Source organism: Microcaecilia unicolor, chromosome 13 (genome assembly GCF_901765095.1).
Source record: "Microcaecilia unicolor chromosome 13, aMicUni1.1, whole genome shotgun sequence".
Classification (NCBI taxonomy): domain Eukaryota; kingdom Metazoa; phylum Chordata; class Amphibia; order Gymnophiona; family Siphonopidae; genus Microcaecilia; species Microcaecilia unicolor.
In genome coordinates this window covers 26,752,895-26,776,659 of record NC_044043.1, presented here as the reverse complement: position 1 = coordinate 26,776,659, position 23,765 = coordinate 26,752,895, and the positions used below count along the sequence as shown (strand labels likewise).

Sequence of the window (23,765 nt, the reverse complement as noted above, 5' to 3'; positions counted from 1 at the left end):
CCAGTGCAAGGTGATGCATGTGGGAAAGAGGAACCCGAATTATAGCTACGTCATGCAAGGTTCCACATTAGGAGTCACAGACCAAGAAAGGGATCTAGGTGTCGTCGTTGATGACAACCTCCAGTTCACCATCAAGCCTCCGCCTCCCCTTCACCATTTAAACCATTCCCTCAACCAACCAACCCAGGCCTCCTTCTCCTCGTTCCCTGATATCACAGAGGAGGAAACCGCCCACCTTCTCTCCTCCTCGAAATGCACCACCTGTTCTTCTGACCAAATCCCCACCAGCCTACTTAACACCATCTCCTCTATTATCACCCCCCCCCCATCTGTTATATCCTCAACCTCTCTCTCTCCACTGCAACTGTCCCTAACACCTTCAAGCATACTGTAGTCACACCACTCCTCAAAAAACCATCACTAGACCTTACCTGCCCTTCCAACTACCGCCCCATCTCCCTTCTACCTTTCCTCTCCAAGATGCTTGAACGCGCCGTTCACAGCCGTTGCCTTGATTTTCTCTCCTCTCATGCCATCCTCGATCCGCTTTAATCTGGCTTTCGCCCTCTGCACTCGACAGAAACAGCACTTTCTAAAGTCTATAAGGACCTGTTTCTTGCCAAATCCAAAGGTCATTACCCCATCCTCATCGACCTATCCGCCGCTTTTGACACTGTCAACCACAACTTACTTCTTCCCACACTGTCCTCATTTGGGTTCCAGGGCTCTGTCCTCTTCTGGTTCTCTTCTTATCTCTCCCACCGTACCTTCAGAGTACATTCTCATGGATCTTCCTCCACCCCCATCCCGTTCTCTGTTGGAGTTCCACAGGGATCTGTCCTCGGACCCCTTCTCTTTTCAATCTACACCTTTTCCCTGGGCTCGCTGATCTCATCTCATGGTTTCCAATATCATCTTTATGCTGACGATACCCAGTTTTACCTCTCCACACCAGACATCACTGCAGAAACCCAGGCCAAAGCATCGGCCTGCTTATCTGACACTGCTGCCTGGATGTCCAACTGCCACCTGAAACTGAACATGGCCAAGACTGAGCTTCTTGTCTTTCCACCCAAACCCACTTCTCCTCTCCCTCCACTCTCTATCTCAGTTGATAACACCCTCATCCTCCCCGTCTCATCTGCCCGCAACCTCTGAGTCATCTTTGACTCCTCCCTCTCCTTCTCTGCGCATATCCAGCAGTTAGCCAAGACCTGTCGCTTCTTTCTCTATAACATCAGCAAAATTCACCCTTTCCTCTCAGAGCACACCACCCGAACACTTGTCCACTCTCTCATTACCTCCCGCCTTGACTACTGCAACCTACTCCTCACTGGCCTCCCACTTAGCCATCTATCCCTCCTTCAATCCGTTCAGAACTCTGCTGCACGTCTTATCTTCCGTCAGGACCGATATGCCCATATCACCCCTCTCCTCAAGTCACTTCACTGGCTTCCGATCAGGTACCGCATCCAGTTCAAGCTTCTCCTACTTACCTACAAATGCACTCGATCTGCAGCCCCTCATTACCTCTCTACCCTCATCTCCCCTTACGTTCCTACCCAAAACCTCCACTCAGAAGTCAAATCCCTCCTCTCAGTACCCTTCTCCACCACAGCCAACTCCAGGCTCCGCCCTTTCTGCCTCGCCTCACCCTATGCTTGGAATAAACTCCCCGAGCCCATACGTCAAGCCCCCTCCCTGCCCATCTTCAAATCCTTACTCAAAGCCCACCTCTTCGATGTTGCCTTTGGCACATAACCACTATACCTCCATTGAAGAAATCTAGACTACCCCAACTTGACATTTCGTTCTTTAGATTGTAAGCTCCTTTGAGCATGGACTGTCCTCCTTTGTTAAACTGTACAGCGCTGCGTAACCCTAGTAGCGCTCTAGAAATGTTAAGTAGTAGTAGTAGATACGTTGAAACCTTCTGCTCAGTGTGCAGCTGCGGCTAAAAAAGCAAACAGAATGTTAGGTATTATTAGAAAAGGAATGGAAAACAAAAATGAGGATGTTATAATGCCTTTGTATCGCTCCATTGTATGACCGCACCTCGAATATTGTGTTCAATTCTGGTCACCGCATCTCAAAAAAGATATAATGGAATTAGAAAAGGTGCAGAGAAGGGTGACAAAAATGATAAAGGGAATGGGATGACTTCCTTGTGATGAAAGGCTAAAGCGGCTAGGGCTCTTCAGCTTCGAGAAAAGGCGGCTGAGGGGAGATATGATAGAGGTCTATAAAATAATGAGTGGAGTTGAATGGGTACATGTAAAGCGTCTGGTCACGCTTTCCAAAAATACTAGGGGGCATGCGATGAAGCTACAATGTAGTAAATTTAAAACGAATCAGAGAAAATGTTTCTTCACTCAACGTGTAATTAAACTCTGGAATACGTTGCCAGAGAATGTGGTAAAGGCGGTTAGCTTAGCGGAGTTTTAAAAAGGTTTGGACGGCTTCCTAAAGGAAAAGTCCATAGACCGTTATTAAATGGACTGGGGAAAATCCACTATTTCTGGGATAAGCAGTATAAAATGTTTTGTACATTTTTGGGATCTTGCCGGGTATTTGTGACCTGGATTGGCCACTGTTGGAAACAGGATGCTAGGCTCGATGGACCTTTGGTCTTTCCCAGTATGGCAATACTTATGTACCCTCTGAAAGACCCAAGGAGGCAAATAAGTTCTCAACATCCAGGCAATGAAGAGCCAGAGACTGGAGGTTGGGATGTAGAAGCAACCCCTCGTTCTGAGTGATGAGGGTTGGAAAACACTCCAATCTCCAATTTCACGGTTCCTCGGAGGACAAGTCCAGAAGAAGAGGGAACCAAATCTGACGTGGCCAGAAGGGCGCAATCAGGATCATGGTTCCGCAGTCTTGCTTGAGTTTCAGCAAAGTGTTCTCTACTAGAGGTATGGAAGGATACGCATAAAGGTGGCCTGTTCCCCAATATAAGAGAAAGGCGTCTGTTGTTAGTCTGCCGTGCGCCTGAAGCCTGGAACAGAACTGAGGGAGCTTGTGATTGATTTGAATGGCAAAAAGATCCACAGAGGGGGTGCCCCACGCTAGGAAGATCTTGCAGGCAATGCCCATATATAGGGATCACTTATGAGGTTGCATTACCCTGCTCAGCCTGTCGGCCAGAGTGCTGTTTACACCTGCCAGATAAGTGGCTTAGAGAAACATGCCTTGACGGCTTTCCCAAAGCCACATCTAGACAGCATGCTGACATAGCAGGCGAGATCCGGTGCCTCCCTGCTTGTTGGTGAAGTACATCGCAACCTGATTCACTGTTTGAATCAAAATAATTTGGTTGGACAGCCGATCTCTGAAAGCCTTCATAGCGTTCTAGATCGATTGTAATTCCAGGAGGTTGATCTGAAGACCTGTTTCATGAAAGGACCAGGCTCCTCCAGTGTGAAGCTCATCTACATGAGCTCCCTACCCCAGGAGGGATACCTCAATCGTTAGCACTTTCTGCGGCTGAGGAATTTGGAATGGTCGTCCCATAGTCAAATTGGATTGGATCGTCCACCACTGAAGAGAATTCCGAAAGTCAGTGGACATTTGGATCACATCCTCTAGATACCCCGCAGCATGATATTACTGAGACGGTAGGGTCCGTTGAGCTGATCTCATATGTAGACATGCCATGGGAGTTACATGAGCTGTAGAGGACATGTGCCCAATAAGTCTCAACATCTGCCATGATCTGCTGAGATGCTCGAACTAAGGTCACCAGGGACAGGAGGTTGTCTGCCCTTGTCTCGGGGAGATAAGCCCGAGCTGCCTTCGTGTCCAGCAGTACTCCAATGAACTCTAATTTTTGAACAAGAGAGAGTTAGGAGTTGGAGTAATTTATTACGAACCCTAGTAGCTCCCGCATCTTTATAGTCATTCGCATTGACTCTAGTGCACCGTCCTCCGAGGTGTTCTTCACCAGTCAATCATCAAGATAAGGAAATACATACACTCCCAGTCTGCGTAGCGATGCTGCGATTACCACAAGACACTTTGTAAATACCCTGGGCACAGACACCGGTCCAAACGGCACTACAAGGTACTGAAAGTGCTGTGTTTCCAGCCGAAACCGAAGATACTTCCTGTGAGCTGGAAGTATGGGGATGTAAGCATCCTTTAAGTCCAGATAGCATAGTCAGTCATTTTCCTAAATCGTGGGAAGAAGGGTGCCCAGGGAAACAATCCTGAACTTTTCTTGTACTAGGAATATGTTCAGGGCTCTTAGGTCTAGGATGGAACGCATCCCCACTTTTCTGAGGCTAAGCTTTACTTGAGCCAGTCAAAAGCCCATTCCTTGCTTTTGCTGGGGAGAAGCGGGGACCTTAGGCACACGCTGTTCACGGGAATGAGCGCGCTGGAGCCGAGCCTGACTAGGCTGTTGAGAAGCCAGAGTGTACCTATGCCTACCATAGGAATAGGGAGCACTCTTCTTCCCCCCAAAATAGCTCCTAGATGAGGAGGTTGTAGCAGAAGGTGCCCGGCGGGAGAGAGAATCCATAGCATCCCTATGCTTCTTGATCTGATCAACAAGATCCTCTACTTTCACACCAAAATGATTGCCCCCCGGCAAGGTACATCCGCCATCTGCAGCTGGAACAAATGATCCAAGTCAGACACGCAGCCATGAGAGTCTGCACATCACTATACCTTGAGCAGCAATTCAGGATACCACATCAAAAGAGTCGTAAGCGCCCCTGGCTAGGAATTTATGACACGCCTTGTGCTGCCTGAGCACCTGGTGTAAAGGCTCAGCCTGCCTCGGAGTTCACCGAGTTCTGCAAGTGTACACTCGTGAAGAGCTGGTAGGACTGCATACAAACAGCGAGCACAGCGGCCTGATACATCTTCCTCCCAAAAGAATCCAAGGTCCTAACTTCTCTGCCTGGGGTAACCGAGGAATAGTCTCTAGTACTCTTGGCTCTTTTGAGGACGGAGTCCACCACCATGGAATTGTGGGGTAACAGACTTCATCAACCCATGTTCACCATGGATCCGATACTGGGAATCAGCTTTCTTCAGGATCACGGGGCCAGGCAGAGGGAATGACTAGTTCCGCAAAAGGACATCCTTCAGTACCTTATCTAGAGAAGCCATCTCAGCCTCCTTAAGTGGAGCGAGATAGTGGAGGACCTCGAGCATCTCAACCCTGGGCTCATCCTCCACCGATGGTGATGTCGAGAGGCTGACGCCCGCATGGAGTGCAGCAAAGCTTCCTCCACTGACGTCGAAGGGGAGTCAACCTGGGTGTGCCGCTTGACCGCATCACAGGTGAAGGGCCAGACACCGCTGCAGTAGATGGTACAGAAGGTGCAAGCACCCATGACACAGGAGGAGACTGGCGCAGCAGTCCTTCCAGAAGCTCTGGAAGCAGGGCCCGGATGCACTCGTCGAAAGCCGCCATCGGAAGGCTGCACGGTCAGCGGAACAGCAAGTGACAGAATCTGCTGAGGCTCAGGTGCAGGTACCGGGCTGCTAAAAGACCGGTGCATCGACACCTCCTGTATGGAGGGGGGGCGCAATTCCCCTTGGTGTTGATGCTTCTCGGGTGCCGAATCCCTCAATGCTTCGGAGCTCCCGGCACCATGTGTCAAAGGCGATCGGTGATGGTGCTTCTTCGCCTTCGCTTGATGCCCGTCACTGAGGCTCCTCGGTGCCAACGACGACGATGTGGAATCCTCACGTCTCCGCAGGGTTGGGTCCAACGATGGTCGGTCCCGGGGGGCCTGAATGGCAGAAGGCCTCAAGACAGGTGGAGACCCACACGATACCTCACAGCTCGCAGCGCTACTTTGTCTCTCAGCAGCCATTACCTCTGCTTCTGATGTCGATGCGTTCCTCGATGCCCATGCTGCCAACCTCGATACCAATGTCTATGCCGATGTCGAAGGACCAGACCGAGTCCCAAAAAGTTTCTCTCATTGGGCTTTGAGCTACTTGGGTCCGTTTCTTCATACGAAGACACAGTTTACAAGCAGCTGGGCTGTGGTCGGGCCCAAGACACTGGATACACCAGAAATGGGATTCAGTACCTGAGATGGTCCGGTTGCACTGAGTACAACGTTTGAAGCCACTGGTGTCCTCGATGACATGGAAGGAAAAACGGCTTCAGCAAAATTAAAGGACTCGATTGTGCCAAGATAAAAGGGGAACAAAAATGGAGAGAACCCTGACCGCGAGGCCTAAACATTGGCCGTGTTGAAAAGAAAGAAAACTTAAAACTTGTGGGAAAAACTCAGGAGTCTTTTTTAAAAGGGATCCGAAGTATTGCTTTTGTTTTGTTTTTTTGACCAACACGAAAAACAAAGCGAAGAACACGAAAAAAAAATAGCAAAAAATTCACAAAAATAAGACCCTTTCCCGGGCCAAAACGAGGAGCACAGGAGGTAACTGCTGCACCTCGTCGTCGAAAAAAAAAGAACTGAGGCCCGCGCACCAGAACACTCTAGGAAAACTTTTTTTGTTTTTGCTATGGCAAAATGCCGGAGCCCGGGCCGACACGGACATCAACCCACGTGTGAGAATAAGCAGCCTGCTTGTCCTCGGAGAAATACTTCTTCACTCAACATGTAATTAATTCGTTGCCAGAGAATGTACTAAAAGCGGTTATCTTAGCAAACTTTAAAAAAAATGTTTAGATGGCTTCCTAAAGGAAAAGTCCATAGACCATGATTCAAATAGACTTGGGGAAAATCCACTGCTTATTTCTAGAATAAGCAGCATAAAATGTATTGTATCGTTCTGGAATCTTGCCAGGTACTTGTGACCTGGATTGCCCCCTGTTGGAAACAGGATGCTGGGCTTGACTGACCTTTGGTCTGTCCCAGTATGGCAATACTTATGTAAAAGATTCACCGAGGTGGTACCCTGCTTTCAAGAGTTCTTCCAGGCAACATCCCAGTTCAGGGACTACTCATGTGGCTGCATAAATCTACTCAGATTTTCTGCCACATAGCAGTTCTTCCACACCAGGTACCTTACCCTAGGAGTTCGCCCACATCTTGAGTTTTTCCTTACACTACATAAGAATAGCCATACTAGGTCAGACCAATGGTCCATCTAGCCCAGTATCCTGCTTCTTGTTGTGGCCAATCCAGGTCATAAGTACCTGGCAGAATCCCAATTAGTAGCACCATGTCATGCTACCAATCCTAGGGCAAGCAATGGCTTTACCCATGTCCATCTCAATAGCAAACTATGGACTTTTCCTCCAGGAACTTGTCCAAACTGTTTTTAATACTACTACTACTACTTAGCATTTCTATAGCGCTGCCAGGGTTACGCAGCGCTGTACAAGTTTAACATGGGGAAGGATAGTCCCTGCTCAAGACAGCTTACAATCTAAAGGTTACAAACTATGTAGTCAGTGTAGGTAACTTACAGCTTATGTAGTCAGTGTAGCTAGCTTGCAATCTAGAGGTTACAAACTCTGTAGTCAGTGTAGGTAACATGAATGGGGAAGGTGGTTAGGCGCCAAAAGCAAGGGAGAAGAGGTGGGCTTTGAGTAAGGACTTGAAGATAGGCAGGGAGGGCACATGGCGTATGGGCTCAGGAAGTCTGTTCCAGGCATAAGGTGATGCGAGGCAGAAGGGGCGGAGTCTGGAGTTAGCGATGGTAGAGAAGGGTACGGATAGGAGTGATTTGTCCTGAGAGCGGAGGTTACGGATGGGAACATACGGGGAGAGGAGGGTAGAGAGGTAATGGGGGGCTGCAGATTGAGTGCACTTGAAGGTCAATAAGAGAAGCTTGAACTGTATATGGTAGCGGATCGGGAGCCAGTGAAGCGACTTGAGAGGGGTGATATGAGAGTATCGGTTCACGCGGTAGATAAGACGTGCGGCGGAAGTTTGGACAGATTGAAGGGGGGATAGATGGCTAAGCGGGAGGCCAGCGAGAAGAAGGTTGCAATAGTCAAGACGAGAGGTAACGAGCGAGTGGACGAGGGTTCGGGTGGTCTGTTCAGAGAGGAATGGGCAAATTTTGCTAATATTATAGAGGAAGAAGCGACAGGTCTTAGCTGTCTGCTGAATATGGGCAGAGAAGGAGAGGGAGGAGTCTAAGATGACTCCGAGATTGCGGGCTGAAGAGACGGGGAGGATGTGGGCGTTGTTAACAGACACACACCTTCCAGTTACCACATCCTCCGGCAATGAGTCCCAGAGCTTAACTATACTTTGAATGAAAAAATATTTCCTATTTGTTTTTAAAATATTGCCATGCAATTTCATTGAGTGTCCCCTGGTGTTTGTACTTTTTGAATGAGTAAAAAAAATTGATTCACCTCCACTCGTTTCACACCACTCAGAATTTTGTAGACCTCTATCATAGCTCCCCAGCTCTTTTCCAAGCTGAAGAGCCCTAACCACTTTAGCCTTTCTTCATATTGGAGCAGTTCCATTCGCTCTATTATTCTGGCTGCTTTTCTTTGAACCTTAAATCCACTATATATATTTTTTTGAGATACAGCAACCAGAATAGAATACAATACTCAAGGTGAGGTCATACCACTGAGTAGACATGAGCTTGTGCCTCCCTGTTTGTTGATACAGTAATCGCCACTTGGCTATCAATCTAAATTAAGATAATCTGGTTTTCTAGACGATCTCTGAAAGGCTTTATAGGGAGTGGAGGAGTGGCCTAGTGGTTAGGGTGGTGGACTTTGGTCCTGGGGAACTGAGGAACTGAGTTTGATTCCCACTTCAGGCACAGGCAGCTCCTTGTGACTCTGGGCAAGTCACTTAAACCTCCATTGCCCCATGTAAGCCACATTGAGCCTGCCATGAGTGGGAAAACACAGGATACAAATGTAACAAAAAAAAAAAAAACAGCTCTTAGCTAAAGGAGGCTGTTGCCTCTCCTGAGCAGACAACTGATCCTGGGTGTGAATCCCATCTAAATGAGGTCCCATAGGTGGACACATCTGTTAACATCTTGTGGTGTGCAGGCATTTGGAATGAAAGTCCCTTGTTCAATAGAGAATGCATGGACCATGATGATGCCCAAAAGGTTCCCTGTGGATTGAGCCCACTGGGAAGAAAGAGTCCATTGAGCCATCCTCAAATTGAAGTGTGTCATGGGTGTGACGTTCATTGTAGAGACCATTTGGCTTGGCAATCTTAAAATCTGTCAAGCTGTTACCTGCTGACTCTGTTGAACCTCCCAGTCTGCAGAGGTGAGAGCCTCCATTCATTGGACCATATGGAAGGCCTTAGCCTGAGTTGTCCAGCCAAGTGGAACAGGATAATTGATTCTTGATGTTCTCTTGACCAGCCAATCTAGGTGGGAAAACACAGGCACCCCTAGTCTGCGCAGACATCTTTCTGAACACTCTGGGTGCTGACATGAAGCCAGATGGTAATACGCAGTACTGGTGGTGGTGGTGGTTTCCTACTCAAAATCTCAGATATTTCATGCAACTGGACTGTATCTGAATGAGGGTTTATATGTCCTTTAAGCCCAGAGAGTATAGCCAATCTTGTTCCAGAATCATGGGGAGTAGGGTGCTATCCTGAACTTTTGCTTTGCCAGATAGTTGTTCAGGACCCTTATTCCCCTTCTTTCCTTTGTAACCAGGAAATACTTGGAATAAAATCCCTTCCCTCTTTCCCCTATGAAACAGGTTCAACTCCATTGGCCTGTAAGAGGGTCCTTTTGTAAGCAATTCCTGCTGTTGAGAGCTTAACCTTGATGTTTTTGGAAGGTAATTTGGTGGGGCCGTTTCCAATTCTAGATTGTAACCAGACTCGACTACTTTGAAAACCCACTGGTCTGAGATTACAAGTGCTACCTTTTATGAAAAAATTCTGCCTCCCTCCCACTGGAAAGAGGCGGGAATTGCAGCTATGTTCTCCTCCCTGAATGACTACAGTTATCAGCACCTCCTGAATACAAAGAGTATAGTAATAATTATAGGCTCTTGCTAGAGATATATTTTTCCAGGGACAGTTTGCTTTAGACATCTTCAGAAACATTTTGTGCTTGGGAAACTGCATACAGACACTGGTGCCAAGGACTGTACATGCATAAGGGGTCTTGTAATTTCAGGGTTTGTGTATGTAATCCTCCGTCACTTCAGCAATTCCTTTGGAGCTGAGCGGAGTAGGGGCCCCTGCTGTTTCCTGGGCCCCTAAGTACTTTGGTTGTCCACTGATGAACAATAGCTGCACCTGACTGAAATGATTCCTGATTTATCTCCTGCAGATAAGGAGCTAAATATATAATTATAACTGTTATGGGGTGTCTGAGTTTGTTTGCACTTAGCAGGGGAGGTTAAGAACATAGGCTGTTAGTCATAGTCTGCATCAAAAGTGAAAAGCAGAAGCAATAGGTAGAACCCCTGACAAGTCTCCCTCTCAAGATAGAGGAGTGTGGTAGCCGTGTTAGTCCACTCTTAAGGTTATAAGTACATAAGTACATAAGTAGTGCCATACTGGGAAAGACCAAAGGTCCATCTAGCCCAGCATCCTGTCACCGACAGTGGCCAATCCAGGTCAAGGGCACCTGGCACGCTCCCCAAACGTAAAAACATTCCAGACAAGTTATACCTAAAAATGAGGAATTTTTCCAGTCCATTTAATAGCGGTCTATGGACTTGTCCTTTAGGAATCTATCTAACCCCTTTTTAAACTCCGTCAAGCTAACCGCCCGTACCACGTTCTCCGGCAATGAATTCCAGAGTCTAATTACACGTTGGGTGAAGAAAAATTTTCTCCGATTCGTTTTAAATTTACCACACTGTAGCTTCAACTCATGCCCTCTAGTCCTAGTATTTTTGGATAGCGTGAACAGTCGCTTCACATCCACCCGATCCATTCCACTCATTATTTTATACACTTCTATCATATCTCCCCTCAGCCGTCTCTTCTCCAAGCTGAAAAGCCCTAGCCTTCTCAGCCTCTCTTCATAGGAAAGTCGTCCCATCCCCACTATCATTTTCGTCGCCCTTCGCTGTACCTTTTCCAATTCTACTATATCTTTTTTGAGATACGGAGACCAGTACTGAACACAATACTCCAGGTGCGGTCGCACCATGGAGCGATACAACGGCATTATAACATCCGCACACCTGGACTCCATACCCTTCCTAATAACACCCAACATTCTATTCGCTTTCCTAGCCGCAGCAGCACACTGAGCAGAAGGTTTCAGCGTATCATCGACGACGACACCCAGATCCCTTTCTTGATCCGTAACTCCTAACGCGGAACCTTGCAAGACGTAGCTATAATTCGGGTTCCTCTTACCCACATGCATCAAACAAAATAAAACATGGAAAAGAAAATAAGATGATACCTTTTTTATTGGACATAACTTAATACATTTCTTGATTAGCTTTCGAAGGTTGCCCTTCTTCCTCAGATCGGAAATAAGCAAATGTGCTAGCTGACAGTGTATATATCAATATCAATGATATGCTTTGATGTCCCCATGCATACTTCCTACCCACCCCCCTCCTCCCACCCTGTCAGACTGTCATAGTAATGCCTGAATGTTTTCACTTATATATACTGTCAGCTAGCACATTTGCTTATTTCCGATCTGAGGAAGAAGGGCAACCTTCGAAAGCTAATCAAGAAATGTATTAAGTTATGTCCAATAAAAAAGGTATCATCTTATTTTCTTTTCCATGTTTTATTTTGTTTGATTTCTATTGATAACCTCTCAAGAAAAAAAGCCCCTTCACCTATGCCCTCATTTTTGGAGCATCCAATAAAGATGTGGAGGAATATTTAGAAAGCACTTAGACTTACAAAGTTCCATAGTTACGTATGGAACTTTGTAAGTCTTTGAAAATACGCCTCATGGTCTTCTGGATAAACTTATGATCAAGTCCAAAACTTTGCAAAACCTGGACTGTAACAATTCATGCTACACAACTGAATGCCTTTTCAGTGTTGACCACTAGCAAAAGGGCAGACAATTCTCTAGTCCCATCAGACAGACCAAGATGTGCCATGGAGAGACGAACCTAAACCTAGATGGGTGCACTATGAATCTCTTTCTAGGTCATGGTACGAGATTTATATTCAGAGAGAGAAAATAACATCAAATAATGCTGTAACATAAAATTTTTGATTAAGCAGACACTTGGAACAGTACTAGAGGTGGCAGCTAAGAAAGTAATAATAAAAAGTAAACTGTTTGGATAAGCTAACGTATCGATTTGAAACCAACAAACCTATTGAACATGAGTATATATTTCAACTAAATTGCAATTTTGTTCAGGTTATGCATAAAGAGCAAGTGAGCTAGAGTACTGTATCAGTACTTATTAATTTTATCTTATAATTCTGATAATCATATTCATTATTTGTGTGTTGAATATTTACTGTGCTGTAACTTTTAATTAGTATAAAATAAGAGTCATATTGTAACCTATTCCTAGGTACAGGAATAGCATTGAAAAGTTTATTCATTAAGTGCCCTTGGCATAGAAAATGTTCTCCTTATAGTCATCCTCCTCTCTTGTCAGACTGTGGACATCACAGACCCCTCAAGAACATCAAGGATACACACATAGCCCTCAAGAACATTCCTCAGTCATAATTTTTCTCTAAATAGAAATATTTCAATGGATTTTGCTGTCCTTGCCCTAACTACAGGCATCCTATATTACTCTCAGCAGGCATCTCTGTACTGTTTTTAGGAGAACAAGGCTGCACACGCAATCACTTTTTTCATGCCAAGCTTCATTTTGGGCTCTGATTCTCAGAGTCAACCTCATTTGCATCCAAGGCCAAAATCTTTATGGTTCATGGTTTAGTTTGATATAATGCACTATAAAGCGAAAGCTACATACCTGTAGAGGGTATTCTCCGAGGACAGCAGGCTGATTGTTCTCACATGTGGGTGACGTCCAACGGCAGCCCAGGATCGGAAAATCTTCCCTAGCAACAAAAGTAACGCGAGCGTGTTCGTCAGTCCAGTACATAGCTAAGACAAGGGAAGACAACTCCGAAGGGGAGGTGGGCGGGATTGTGAGAACAGCCTGCTGTCCTTGGAGAATACCTTTCTCCGAGGACAAGCAGGCTGTTTGTTCTCACATGTGGGGTATCCCTAGCCCCAGGCTCACTCAAAACAATAAACATGGTCAATTGGGCCTCGCAACGGCGAGGACATAACTGAGATTGACCTAACATGTTAACAACTGAGAGTGCAGCCTGGAACGAATAAAAATGGGCCTAGGGGGGAGGACTTGGATTCTAAACTCCAAACAGGTTCTGTAACACCGAGTGCCCAAACCGAATGTCGCGTCGGGTATCCTGCTGAAGGCAGTAATGAGATGTGAATGTGTGGACAGATGACCACGTCGCAGCCTTGCAAATCTCTTTAATAGTGGCTGACTTCAAGTGGGCCACTGACGCAGCCATGGCTCGAACATTATGAGCCATGACATGACCCTCAAGAGTCAGCCCAGTCTGGGCGTAAGTGAAGGAAATGCAATCTGCTAGCCAATTAGATATGGTGCATTTCCCTACAGCCACACCCATCTTGTTGGGATCAAAAGAAACAAATAATTGGGCGGACTGTCTGTGGGGGCTTGTCCGCTCCAGATAGAAGGAAAAATGCTCTTTTGCAGTCCAATGTGTGCAGTAGACGCTCAGCAGGGCGGGTATGAGGACGGGAAAAGAATGTTGGCAAGACAATTGACTGGTTTGGATGGAACTCCGACACCACCTTAGGCAAGAACTTAGGGTGAGTGCGAAGGACTACTCTGTTATGATGAAATCTGGTATAAGGAGCATGAGCTACTAAAGCTTGAAGCTCACTGACTCTGCGAGCTGAAGTAACTGCCACCAAGAAAATGACCTTCCAGGTTAAGTACTTCAGATGGCAGGAATGCAGAGGCTTGAAAGGAGGTTTCATCAGCTGGGTGAGAACGACATTGAGATCTAATGAAACAGTAGGAGGTTTGATAGGGGGATTTGACAAAAGCAAACCTCTCATAAAGCGAACAACCAAAGGCTGTCCAGAAAACGGCTTACCCTCTACACGGTAATGATAAGCACTGATAGCACTAAGATGAACCCTTATGGAGTATGTCTTAAGACCAGACTCAGATAAGTGTAGAAGGTATTCAAGCAGGGTCTGTGTAGGACAAGAGCGAGGATCTAGGGCCTTGCTGTCACACCAGACGGTAAACCTCCTCCATGGAAAGAAGTAACTCTTTTTAGTGGAATCTTTCCTGGAAGCAAGCAAGACTCGGCAGACACCCTCCGACAGACCCAAGGAGGCAAAGTCTACGCTCTCAACATCCAAGCCGTGAGGGCCAGAAGAAGAGGGAACCAGATCTGATGGGGCCAGAAAGGAGCAATCAGAATCATGGTTCCGCGGTCTTGCTTGAGTTTCAGCAAAGTCTTCCCCACCAAAGGTATGGGAGGATACGCGTACAGGACCTTGTGACTGATCTGAGTGGCAAAAAGATCTATCAAGGGGGTGCCCCACGCTTGAAAGATCTTGCGTACTACTCTCGAGTTGAGAGACCACTTGTGAGGTTGCATGATCCTGCTCAACCTGTCGGCCAGACGGTTTACGCCGGCCAGATACGTGGCTTGAAGAAACATGCCATTACGGTGAGCCCAAAGCCACATTCTGATGGCCTCCTGACACAGGGGGCGAGAACCGGTGCCCCCCTGCTTGTTGATATAATACATAGCAACCTGATTTTCTGTCTGAATTTGAATAATTTGATTGCACAACCGATTCCTGAAAGCCTTTAGAGCGTTCCAGACAGCTCGTAACTCCAGGAGATTGATCTGAAAACCGGTTTCCTGGAGGGACCAACTCCCTTGGGTGTGAAGCCCATCTACATGAGCTCCCCACCCCAGGAGGGATGCAACCGTCGTCAGCACTTTTTGTGGCTGAGGAATTTGGAAGGGACATCCCAGGGTCAAATTGGATCGAACTGCCCACCAATGCAGGGAATAGAGAAATTTTGTGGACAGTAGGATGACATCCTCTAGATCCCCCGTGGCCTGAAACCACTGGGAAGCTAGGGTCCATTGAGCTGATCTCAGGTGAAGACGGGCCATGGGAGTCACATGAACTGTGGAGGCCATGTGGCCGAGCAATCACAACATCTGCCAAGCTGTGATCTGCTGAGATGCCCGTACCCAAGAGACGAGAGCCAAAAGATTGTTGGCCCTCGGCTCTGGAAGGTAGGCACGAGCCATCTGGGAGTCCAGCAGAGCTCCTATGAATTCGAGTTTCTGAACTGGAAGAAGGTGGGACTTTGGATAGTTTATCACAAACCCTAGCAGCTCCAGAAGTTGAATAGTCATCTGCATAGACTGTAAAGCTCCTGCCTCTGAGGTGTTCTTCACCAGCCAATCGTCGAGATAAGGGAACACATGTACTCCCAGTCTGCGAAGAGACGCCTCTACTACAGCCAGGCATTTCGTGAACACTCTGGGCGCAGAGGCGAGACACAAGGGTAGCACACAATACTGAAAATGCCATGTTCCCAGACGGAATCGCAGATACTGCCTGAGAGCTGGCAATATTGGGATGTGGATGTAGGCGTCCTTTAAGTCCAGAGAGCATAGCCAATCGTTTTCCTGAAAATTGGGGAGTAGGGTGCCCAGGAAAAGCATCCTGAACTTTTCTCGGACCAGATATTTGTTCAGGGCCCTTAGGTCTAGGATGGGACGCATACCCCCTGTTTTCTTTTCCACAAGGAAGTACCTGGAATAGAATCCCAGCCCTTCTTGCCCCGGTGGAACGGGCTCAACCGCATTGGCGATGAGAAGGGCGGAGAGTTACTCTGCAAGTACCTGCTTGTGCTGGAAGCTGAAAGATTGAGCTCCTGGTGGGCAATTTGGAGGTTTTGATATCAAATTGAGGGAGCATCCCAGCTGAACTATTTGAAGAACCCACCGATTGGAAGTTACAAGAGGCCACCTTTGGTGAAAAAACTTTAACCTCAATCCAACCGGCAGATCGTCCAGCACAGACACTTATCTCGGCTATGCTCGGCTGGAGCCAGTCAAAAGCCCGCCCCTTGCTTTTGCTGGGGAGCCGAAGGGGTCTGAGAAGGTGCATGCTGTTGACGTGAACGAGCGAGCTAGGGCTTAGCCTGAGCAGGCTGTCAGGAAGGTGGATTGCACCTGCGCTTATTATAAACGTAGGAAGCAGTCCTCCTACCCCCGAAAAAACGTCTAATCTGTAGAGGTAGATGCTGAAGGCGCCCGGTGGGCGAGCTTGTCATAGGTGGTATCCCGCTGGTGGAGCTGATCTACCACCTGTTCGACTTTCTCACCAAAAATATTATCCCCCCGGCAAGGAGCATCCGTAACACGCTTTTGGACTCTACCGTCTACTACTACTACTACGTAACATTTCTAAAGCGCTACTAGGGTTACGCATCGCTGTACAATTTAACATAGAAGAACAATCCCTGCTCAAAGAGCTTACAATCTAAAGGACACGTTACCTTGAGCGGCAGCCCTGGATGCAACATCAAAAGTATCGTAAGCACCCCTGGACAGGAATTTACGACACGCCTTCAGCTGCCTGACCACATCCTGAAACGGCTTGGCCTGCTCCTGCGGGAGCTGATCAACTGCCAACTGCCTCACATTATTCCGCAAGTGGATGCTTGTGTAGAGCTGGTAAGACTGAATCTTGGACACAAGCATTACAGAATAATAGGCCTTCCTCCCAAAAGAATCCATAGTTCTAGATTCACGCCCCGGGGGGGTGGGGAGTAATCCCTAGAACTCTTGGCCTTCTTAAGGGCCAAATCCACAACTCCAGAGTCATGAGGCAACTGAGTCTTCATCAACTCCGGATCCCTGTGGATTCGGTACTGGGACTCAATCTTCTTGGGAATGTGGGGATTAGTTAATGGATGCATCCAGTTTGTCAACAATGTCTGCTTCAGGACATTATGCACAGGAACAGTGGACGATTCCTTAGGAGGGGATGGATAGTCCAGGACCTCAAACATCTCAGCCCTGGGCTCATCTACAGTCTCCACCGGTAAGGGAATGGCCGTAGACATTTCCCGGACAAAAGATGAAAAGGAAAGGCTCTCCGGGGGAGAAAGCTTCCTCTGGGACGAGGGAGTAGGGTCAGAGGGCAGACCACAGGAATTCTCGTCCGAGAAGTACCTGGTATCCATCTCTGCTTCCCACGAGCCCTCCTCTGCGGAGTCGGACATTAGTTCATGAACTTCAGTCCGAAGCCGAGCCAGTCTCGACTCCGAGGACCGATGCCCATCGTGGTGTTGTCAAGAGGAAGACTCCCGTGCCGGAGGCAATGAAGCTCCCTCCATCGACGACGGCAGGGAATCAGCCTGGGTGGCACTCGTCCCCAGCAACGCAAGCGGTACTGGAGTCGGAGACCGCACCACGGGCGATGAGCCAGCCGCCGCCTCCCTCAACGGCACCGGCGGCGCATGCACCGACGGCATCAAAAAAGACAGTATTGACGGCGCAAGCACCGAAGGTACCGGAGATGGGCGCAACAGCTCCCCCAGAATCTCTGGGAGAAGGCTCGGAGGCTCTCGTTGAGAGTGGCTGTTGAAAAAGGCAAAAGCGCTGGTACAGGAAAAGATGTAAGAACCTGTCTGGAGCGCAGAGGCGGTACCGGGCTGTACGGAGATGAGTGCACCGACACCTCCTGAATAGAGGGTGAGCGGTCCCTCCGGCATCGGCGCTTCTCGTATGCCGACTCTTTCGGCGCCCCGGAGCTCTCGGCACCGTGACGGGACGGTGACCGATGCCGATGCTTCTTGGCCTTAGCTCGAAGCTCGGTGCCGAAGAGGAGGACGTCGAATCCAAACGGCTCCTCAGGGCCGGGTCCGAAGAAGGTCGGTCTCGGTGAGTCCTCGAGGCAGGTGGAGACCCAATCGATGGCTCACTGCTACCAGCATGGGGTCTCTGGACAGCCATTACCTGCGTTCCGGAGAACGATGCACCCTCCAATGCCGACATCGACACCTGCGATGACCTCGGTACCACTGGCTCCGTCGACGACGAAGGACCGGACTGGGCTCCGAACAAGACGTTCCACTGAGCCAAACGCACCGCCTGAGTCCGCTTCTTCAACTGAAGACACTGAAGATAGGCGTCAGGTCGATGACTCTCACCTAGGCACCGAAGACACGAAGCGTGTCTGTCAGTAAGGGAGATGGTCCGGCTGCACAACGTGCACCTTTTGAAGCTGCTGGTAGGCTTCGAGGACATGGGCGGAAAAATAGCGCTGGAGAGGTCGAACGCGATGGTGCCTGAAAAAAAGACACCAAAAAAGAGAAAGACCCGCACGGGCGGTCCAAAATGGCCGCAAAACAAAAAAGAAAGTAAACTTAAGGGGAAAAACTAAGAAACTAAGGGTTTTCTTATTTTTGTTTTTTTTAGGTTTTTTTTTTTTTTTTTTTTTAAATAAAGAAAGAAAAGAAAGAACAGTTAGAGACTCAAAAAAGAAAATCGCCGAAAACGGGCGAAACAAACAAATAGCGCAAGAGAAATCCTGGGAAGAAGCGGCAAAGCAGCGTTCCCGAACCGCAGAAAAAAAGAAGACTGACGAACACGCTCGCATTCGGACGTGAAAACGGCCGCGCATGCGTGGTGCGCACAGGAGCGCGAGGCTAGCAAACCTTTGTTGCTAGTGAAGATTTTCCGATCCTGGGCTGCCGTTGGACGTCATCCACATGTGAGAACAAGCAACCTGCTTGTCCTCGGAGAAAAAATATTATCCATCCTCAATCTGGAGGAATCCCTCAAGCAGGGATGGTGGGACTCTTCTTGGAGACAAAAGAAAAATCTCTAAATGGGGGTTTTTACCATGCCATCTTTTCCTTCACTTGGATCACACTCAAAATTTTGAAGTATTCCTTTTAAATTTTTGTTCTTTATTATGCTTAGAACTATTCAAGGCTACTTCAGATTTCTTTATTTTACTATGTTTTAATTTTATTTGCATGTTTATATTTCCTACTTAAACTACATCTTAATATAAAATGCATTTTAAAAAAAGAGAAAGATGGGCAGAATAAAGAAAAATAAAGCTCTATGGTTAGAATACTTATCTGAAACTGCTGAAAATCAAAGAAAGATGCAAAAAAAAAAAAAAAAAAAAAAACGCTATCCAAGATCAGAAGAACCTTAAAACTTTCCTAGAAAGCTCTGGAAATGTTAGAAGAATGAGATGGAATCTCCCACTTTGTGACCTGTTAAAGAACTTTCTCGTCAGAGATAATGTAGGTGCAAAACTCCCATGATCTAACCAACTGGATTTCACTAACCTTCAATACTTGCTCAAGGTTCTCCAGTTTGCTCTGAAGCAGATGGGCCTCCTGAAGAGTGGAATCCTTTTCCCTAGTTATATTAATAAGCTGTACCCTCAGATCAGCATTTTCAGATTCAATCTGCAATAATACATAACAAAGACAAAGAGAATAAGTAGTATTATTGACATAGTTAATAAGAAAATGTTATAGCACTACAGTATAACAGTTACTTACCTGTAGCATATGATCTAACCCCTGGTAAGCCTTTCCTCAGCTGAGAGGTGCCCAGCTCTACCACCGGCTGCCTTTCAGGTGCTGTGGAGGACTTGCAGCTCATCTGCATATCCTTACAGCCTTCTCCGGGGTGACACCCAGGTCCACTCCGATCCACTCAGGGCCTCTGCTCTAGGTGCCCAGCGCTCCCACCAGGTGCTGTGGAGGACTTGCAGCTCTTCTGCATTTCCTCACAGCTGTATCCGGGGTGACTCCAGTTCCACCCCGATCTTCCCAGGGCCTTCGCTCCAAGTGCACAGAGTTTCCAGGTGCTTTTTGGCTAGAATCAGGCGACCCACAGGGGGAGGAATGCTGGCTTCAGCCTAACCCTGGTAAGCCTTTCCTCAGCTGAGAGGTGCCCAGCTCTACCACCGGCTGCCTTTCAGGTGCTGTGGAGGACTTGCAGCTCATCTGCATATCCTTACAGCCTTCTCCGGGGTGACACCCAGGTCCACTCCGATCCACTCAGGGCCTCTGCTCTAGTTGGGGCATTTTTCTCTCTACATCTAATCTTGCTAAAGTACCCTAGTCATTTATGGCCCCTATTCATATTCTCTTCCTAGCCCTGTCCATTCCTAATCTTTTCCCTCACCTCCTACCTCTCTCCGCTACAGGAACTCACTGCCCATCCATCGACTTAATCACCTCACCTTCTCTCCTACCCTCTTGGCTTTTAAACTCCGCCTCTTTCTTCCATCCATTTTGCCTTCCCCATTCCACCTAAATACCTCTCGCCTTCGTGGCCACACCTCTCCTACTCTACTCCGCTGTCTTTTACTCCTTCTCTTACTCTCAGCCGGTGACATCAATCCCAATCCTGGCCCCCCTCACCAACTATTATCCCAACTCTACAGATCTCACCGCGACCTCTCTAACCTCATCTCTATTTCTATACTCCCCTCCTCTTCTCTGCCCTTCTCTTGCGCCCTATGGAATGCCCGCTCTATCTGTAACAAACTCGCCTATATCCATGATCTCGCGTCACCTCCATCTGCTCGCCATAACAGAAACCTAGCTCTGCCCTGACGACTCTGCTTCAGTCGCAGCCCTGTGCCATGGCGGTTATCTATTTTCACATACTCCTCGCCCTGCTGGCCGTGGGGGCGGTGTTGGACTACTTCTCTCTCCCTCCTCCAGATTTCAACCCCTTCTTCCACCTCAATCTCACTGTTTTTCCTCCTTTGAAGTCCTCTCTATCTGCCTTTTCTCTCCTCTGCCTCTACGAATAGTGGTCATTTATCGTCCCCCTGATAAGTCCCTTTCATCCTTTCTCAGTGACTTTGATGCCTGGCTTGCCTTCTTCCATGATCCTTCCTCCCCCTCTCTCATCCTTGGTGACTTTAATATTCCTGCTAATGATCCTTCCAACTCTTATATTTCCAAGTTACTCGCTTTAACGTCCTCCTTTAATCTCCAACTATGCTCCACCTCCCCCACTCATCAAAATGGTCACTGTCTTGATCTCGTCTTTTCCTCCAACTGTTCACCCTCTAGTTTCCTTGCCTCTGATCTTCCCTCCTCTGATCACCATCTTATAACTTTCACACTTAAATCTCCTCCCTCCCAGTCCCGTCCTATCTTATCTAATTTATCTAGGAATCTTCACGATATTGACCCTTCATCTCTATCCTCCCATGTTTCAAACCTCCTCTCTACTGTGGCACCATCCACATCTGTCAACGAGGCTGTTTCTTCTTACAACAATACTCTATCCTCTGCCTTAGACACTCTTGCACCTTTGATGACCCGCCCTGTAAGGCGTACAAAACCCCAACCTTGGCTGACTTCTAATATCCGCTACCTACGTTCCTGTACCCGCTCCGCCGAACGCCTCTGGCGGAAATCTCGGGCCCTTGCTGATTTCTTACACTTTAAGTTCATGCTGTCCTCCTTCCAATCTGCTCTTTTACGTGCCAAACAGGATTATTATATCCAACTGACCAACTCTCTTGGCTCTAATCCTAGACTTCTCTTCACCACATTGAACTCTCTCCTCAAGGTGCCCCCCCCCCAACTCCCCCTTCATTATCTCCTCAGACCCTTGCTGAATTCTTTCACAACAAGGTTCAAAAGATAAACCTTGCTTTCTCTACCTCACCACCTCTCCCTCCACTAGTCCGTTCCCCTCTCTCTCCTTCCCCTCATTCCCTTTCCTCCTTTCCTGAAGTAACTATTGAGGAAACTACACTTCTCCTTTCTTCCTCAAAATGTACCACCTGTTCCTCTGATCCCATTCCCACCCACCTTCTTAATGCCATCTCTCCTGCTCTTATTCCTTTTATCTGTCACATTCTCAACCTCTCACTATCCACTGCGACTGTCCCTGCTGCCTTTAAACATGCTGTGGTCACACCTCTCCTTAAGAAGCCTTCACTCGACCTTACTTATCCCTCTAATTACCGACCCATCTCCCTCCTTCCTTTTCTCTCCAAATTACTTGAGCGTGCTGTTCACCGCCGCTGCCTTGATTTTCTCTCCTCACATGCTATTCTTGACCCACTACAATCTGGTTTTCGCCCTCTCCACTCAACCGAAACTGCGCTTACTAAAGTCTTCAATGATCTATTACTGGCTAAATCCAGAGGTCAATATTCCATCCTCATTCTTCTTGATCTTTCCGCTGCTTTTGACACTGTCGATCACAGCATACTTCTCGATACCCTGTCCTCACTTGGATTCCAGGGCTCTGTCCTTTCCTGGTTCTCTTCCTACCTCTCCCTCCGCACCTTTAGTGTTCACTCTGGTGGATCCTCTTCTACTTCTATCCCTCTGCCTGTCGGCGTACCTCAGGGTTCTGTTCTTGGTCCCCTCCTCTTTTCTATCTACACTTCTTCCCTTGGTTCATTAATCTCATCCCATGGCTTTTCCTACCATCTCTATGCTGATGACTCCCAAATCTACCTTTCTACCCCTGATATCTCACCTTGCATCCAAACCAAAGTTTCAGCGTGCTTGTCTGACATTGCTGTCTGGATGTCTCAACGCCACCTGAAATTAAATATGGCCAAAACAGAGCTTCTCATTTTCCCCCCCAAACCCACCTCCCAGCTCCCCCCGTTTTCTATTTCTGTTGATGGCTCTCTCATTCTCCCTGTCTCCTCAGCTCAAAACCTTGGGGTCATCTTTGACTCTTCTCTCTCCTTCTCTGCTCATATCCAGCAGATTGCCAAGACCTGTCGTTTCTTTCTTTACAACATCCATAAAATCCGCCCCTTTCTTTCCGAGCACTCTACCAAAACCCTCATCCACACCCTTGTCACCTCTCGTTTAGACTACTGCAATCTGCTTTTTGCTGGCCTCCCACTTAGTCACCTCTCCCCTCTCCAGTCGGTTAAAAACTCTGCTGCCCGTCTCATCTTCCGCCAGGGTCGCTTTACTCATACTACCCCTCTCCTCAAGACCCTTCACTGGCTCCCTATCCGTTTTCGCATCCTGTTCAAACTTCTTCTACTAACCTATAAATGTACTCACTCTGCTGCTCCCCAGTATCTCTCTACAATCGTCCTTCCCTACACCCCTTCCCGTGCACTCCGCTCCATGGATAAATCCTTCTTATCTGTTCCTTTCTCCACTACTGCCAACTCCAGACTTCGCGCCTTCTGTCTCGCTGCACCCTACGCCTGGAATAAACTTCCTGAGGCCCTACGTCTTGCCCCATCCTTGGCCACCTTTAAATCTAGACTGAAAGCCCACCTCTTTAACATTGCTTTTGACTCGTAACCACTTGTAACCACTCGCCTCCACCTACCCTCCTCTCTTCCTTCCCGTTCACATTAATTGATTTGATTTGCTTACTTTATTTATTTTTTGTCTATTAGATTGTAAGCTCTTTGAGCAGGGACTGTCTTTCTTCTATGTTTGTGCAGCACTGCGTATGCCTTGTAGCGCTATAGAAATGCTAAATAGTAGTAGTAGTAGTAGTATCTCTGACGACTGCAGGATAAAGCCCATATGGAAACTTCTCTCCAGCAACGACAGAGAGTTTTTGAGAGCACTCTACCACACATGCATATTTGTTCTTAGCTGCCACTGTTGAGCAGAATCATGTTAGTCCACTATAAACTTTATTAGAACTCTTTGGTAAGATTGGAGGCTTTGTGAGATTTTCTATCCTGTTGTACTCAAAAAAACAGTTAAGTAACTGAATTTTATCCAAGAACAAGCAAGATACCTAAAATCCTCACAGATAGGAATCCTTAGTTACAGGCTGCCTCCAACAGAAAAAGAAGAGCAATAACAT

General features: G+C 47.5%; 1 protein-coding gene across 1 annotated transcript in view; it reads right to left on the bottom strand.

Annotated features, from left to right (window-relative positions):
- Positions 1-23,765, bottom strand: part of TSPOAP1 (TSPO associated protein 1) — an 864,237-nt gene that overhangs the window by 583,216 nt on the left and 257,256 nt on the right. The window contains exon 8 of the mRNA XM_030186055.1: positions 19,268-19,390. Within this exon, the coding sequence (XP_030041915.1) occupies positions 19,268-19,390 (123 nt within the window). The remainder of the gene's footprint in view (positions 1-19,267; positions 19,391-23,765) is intronic.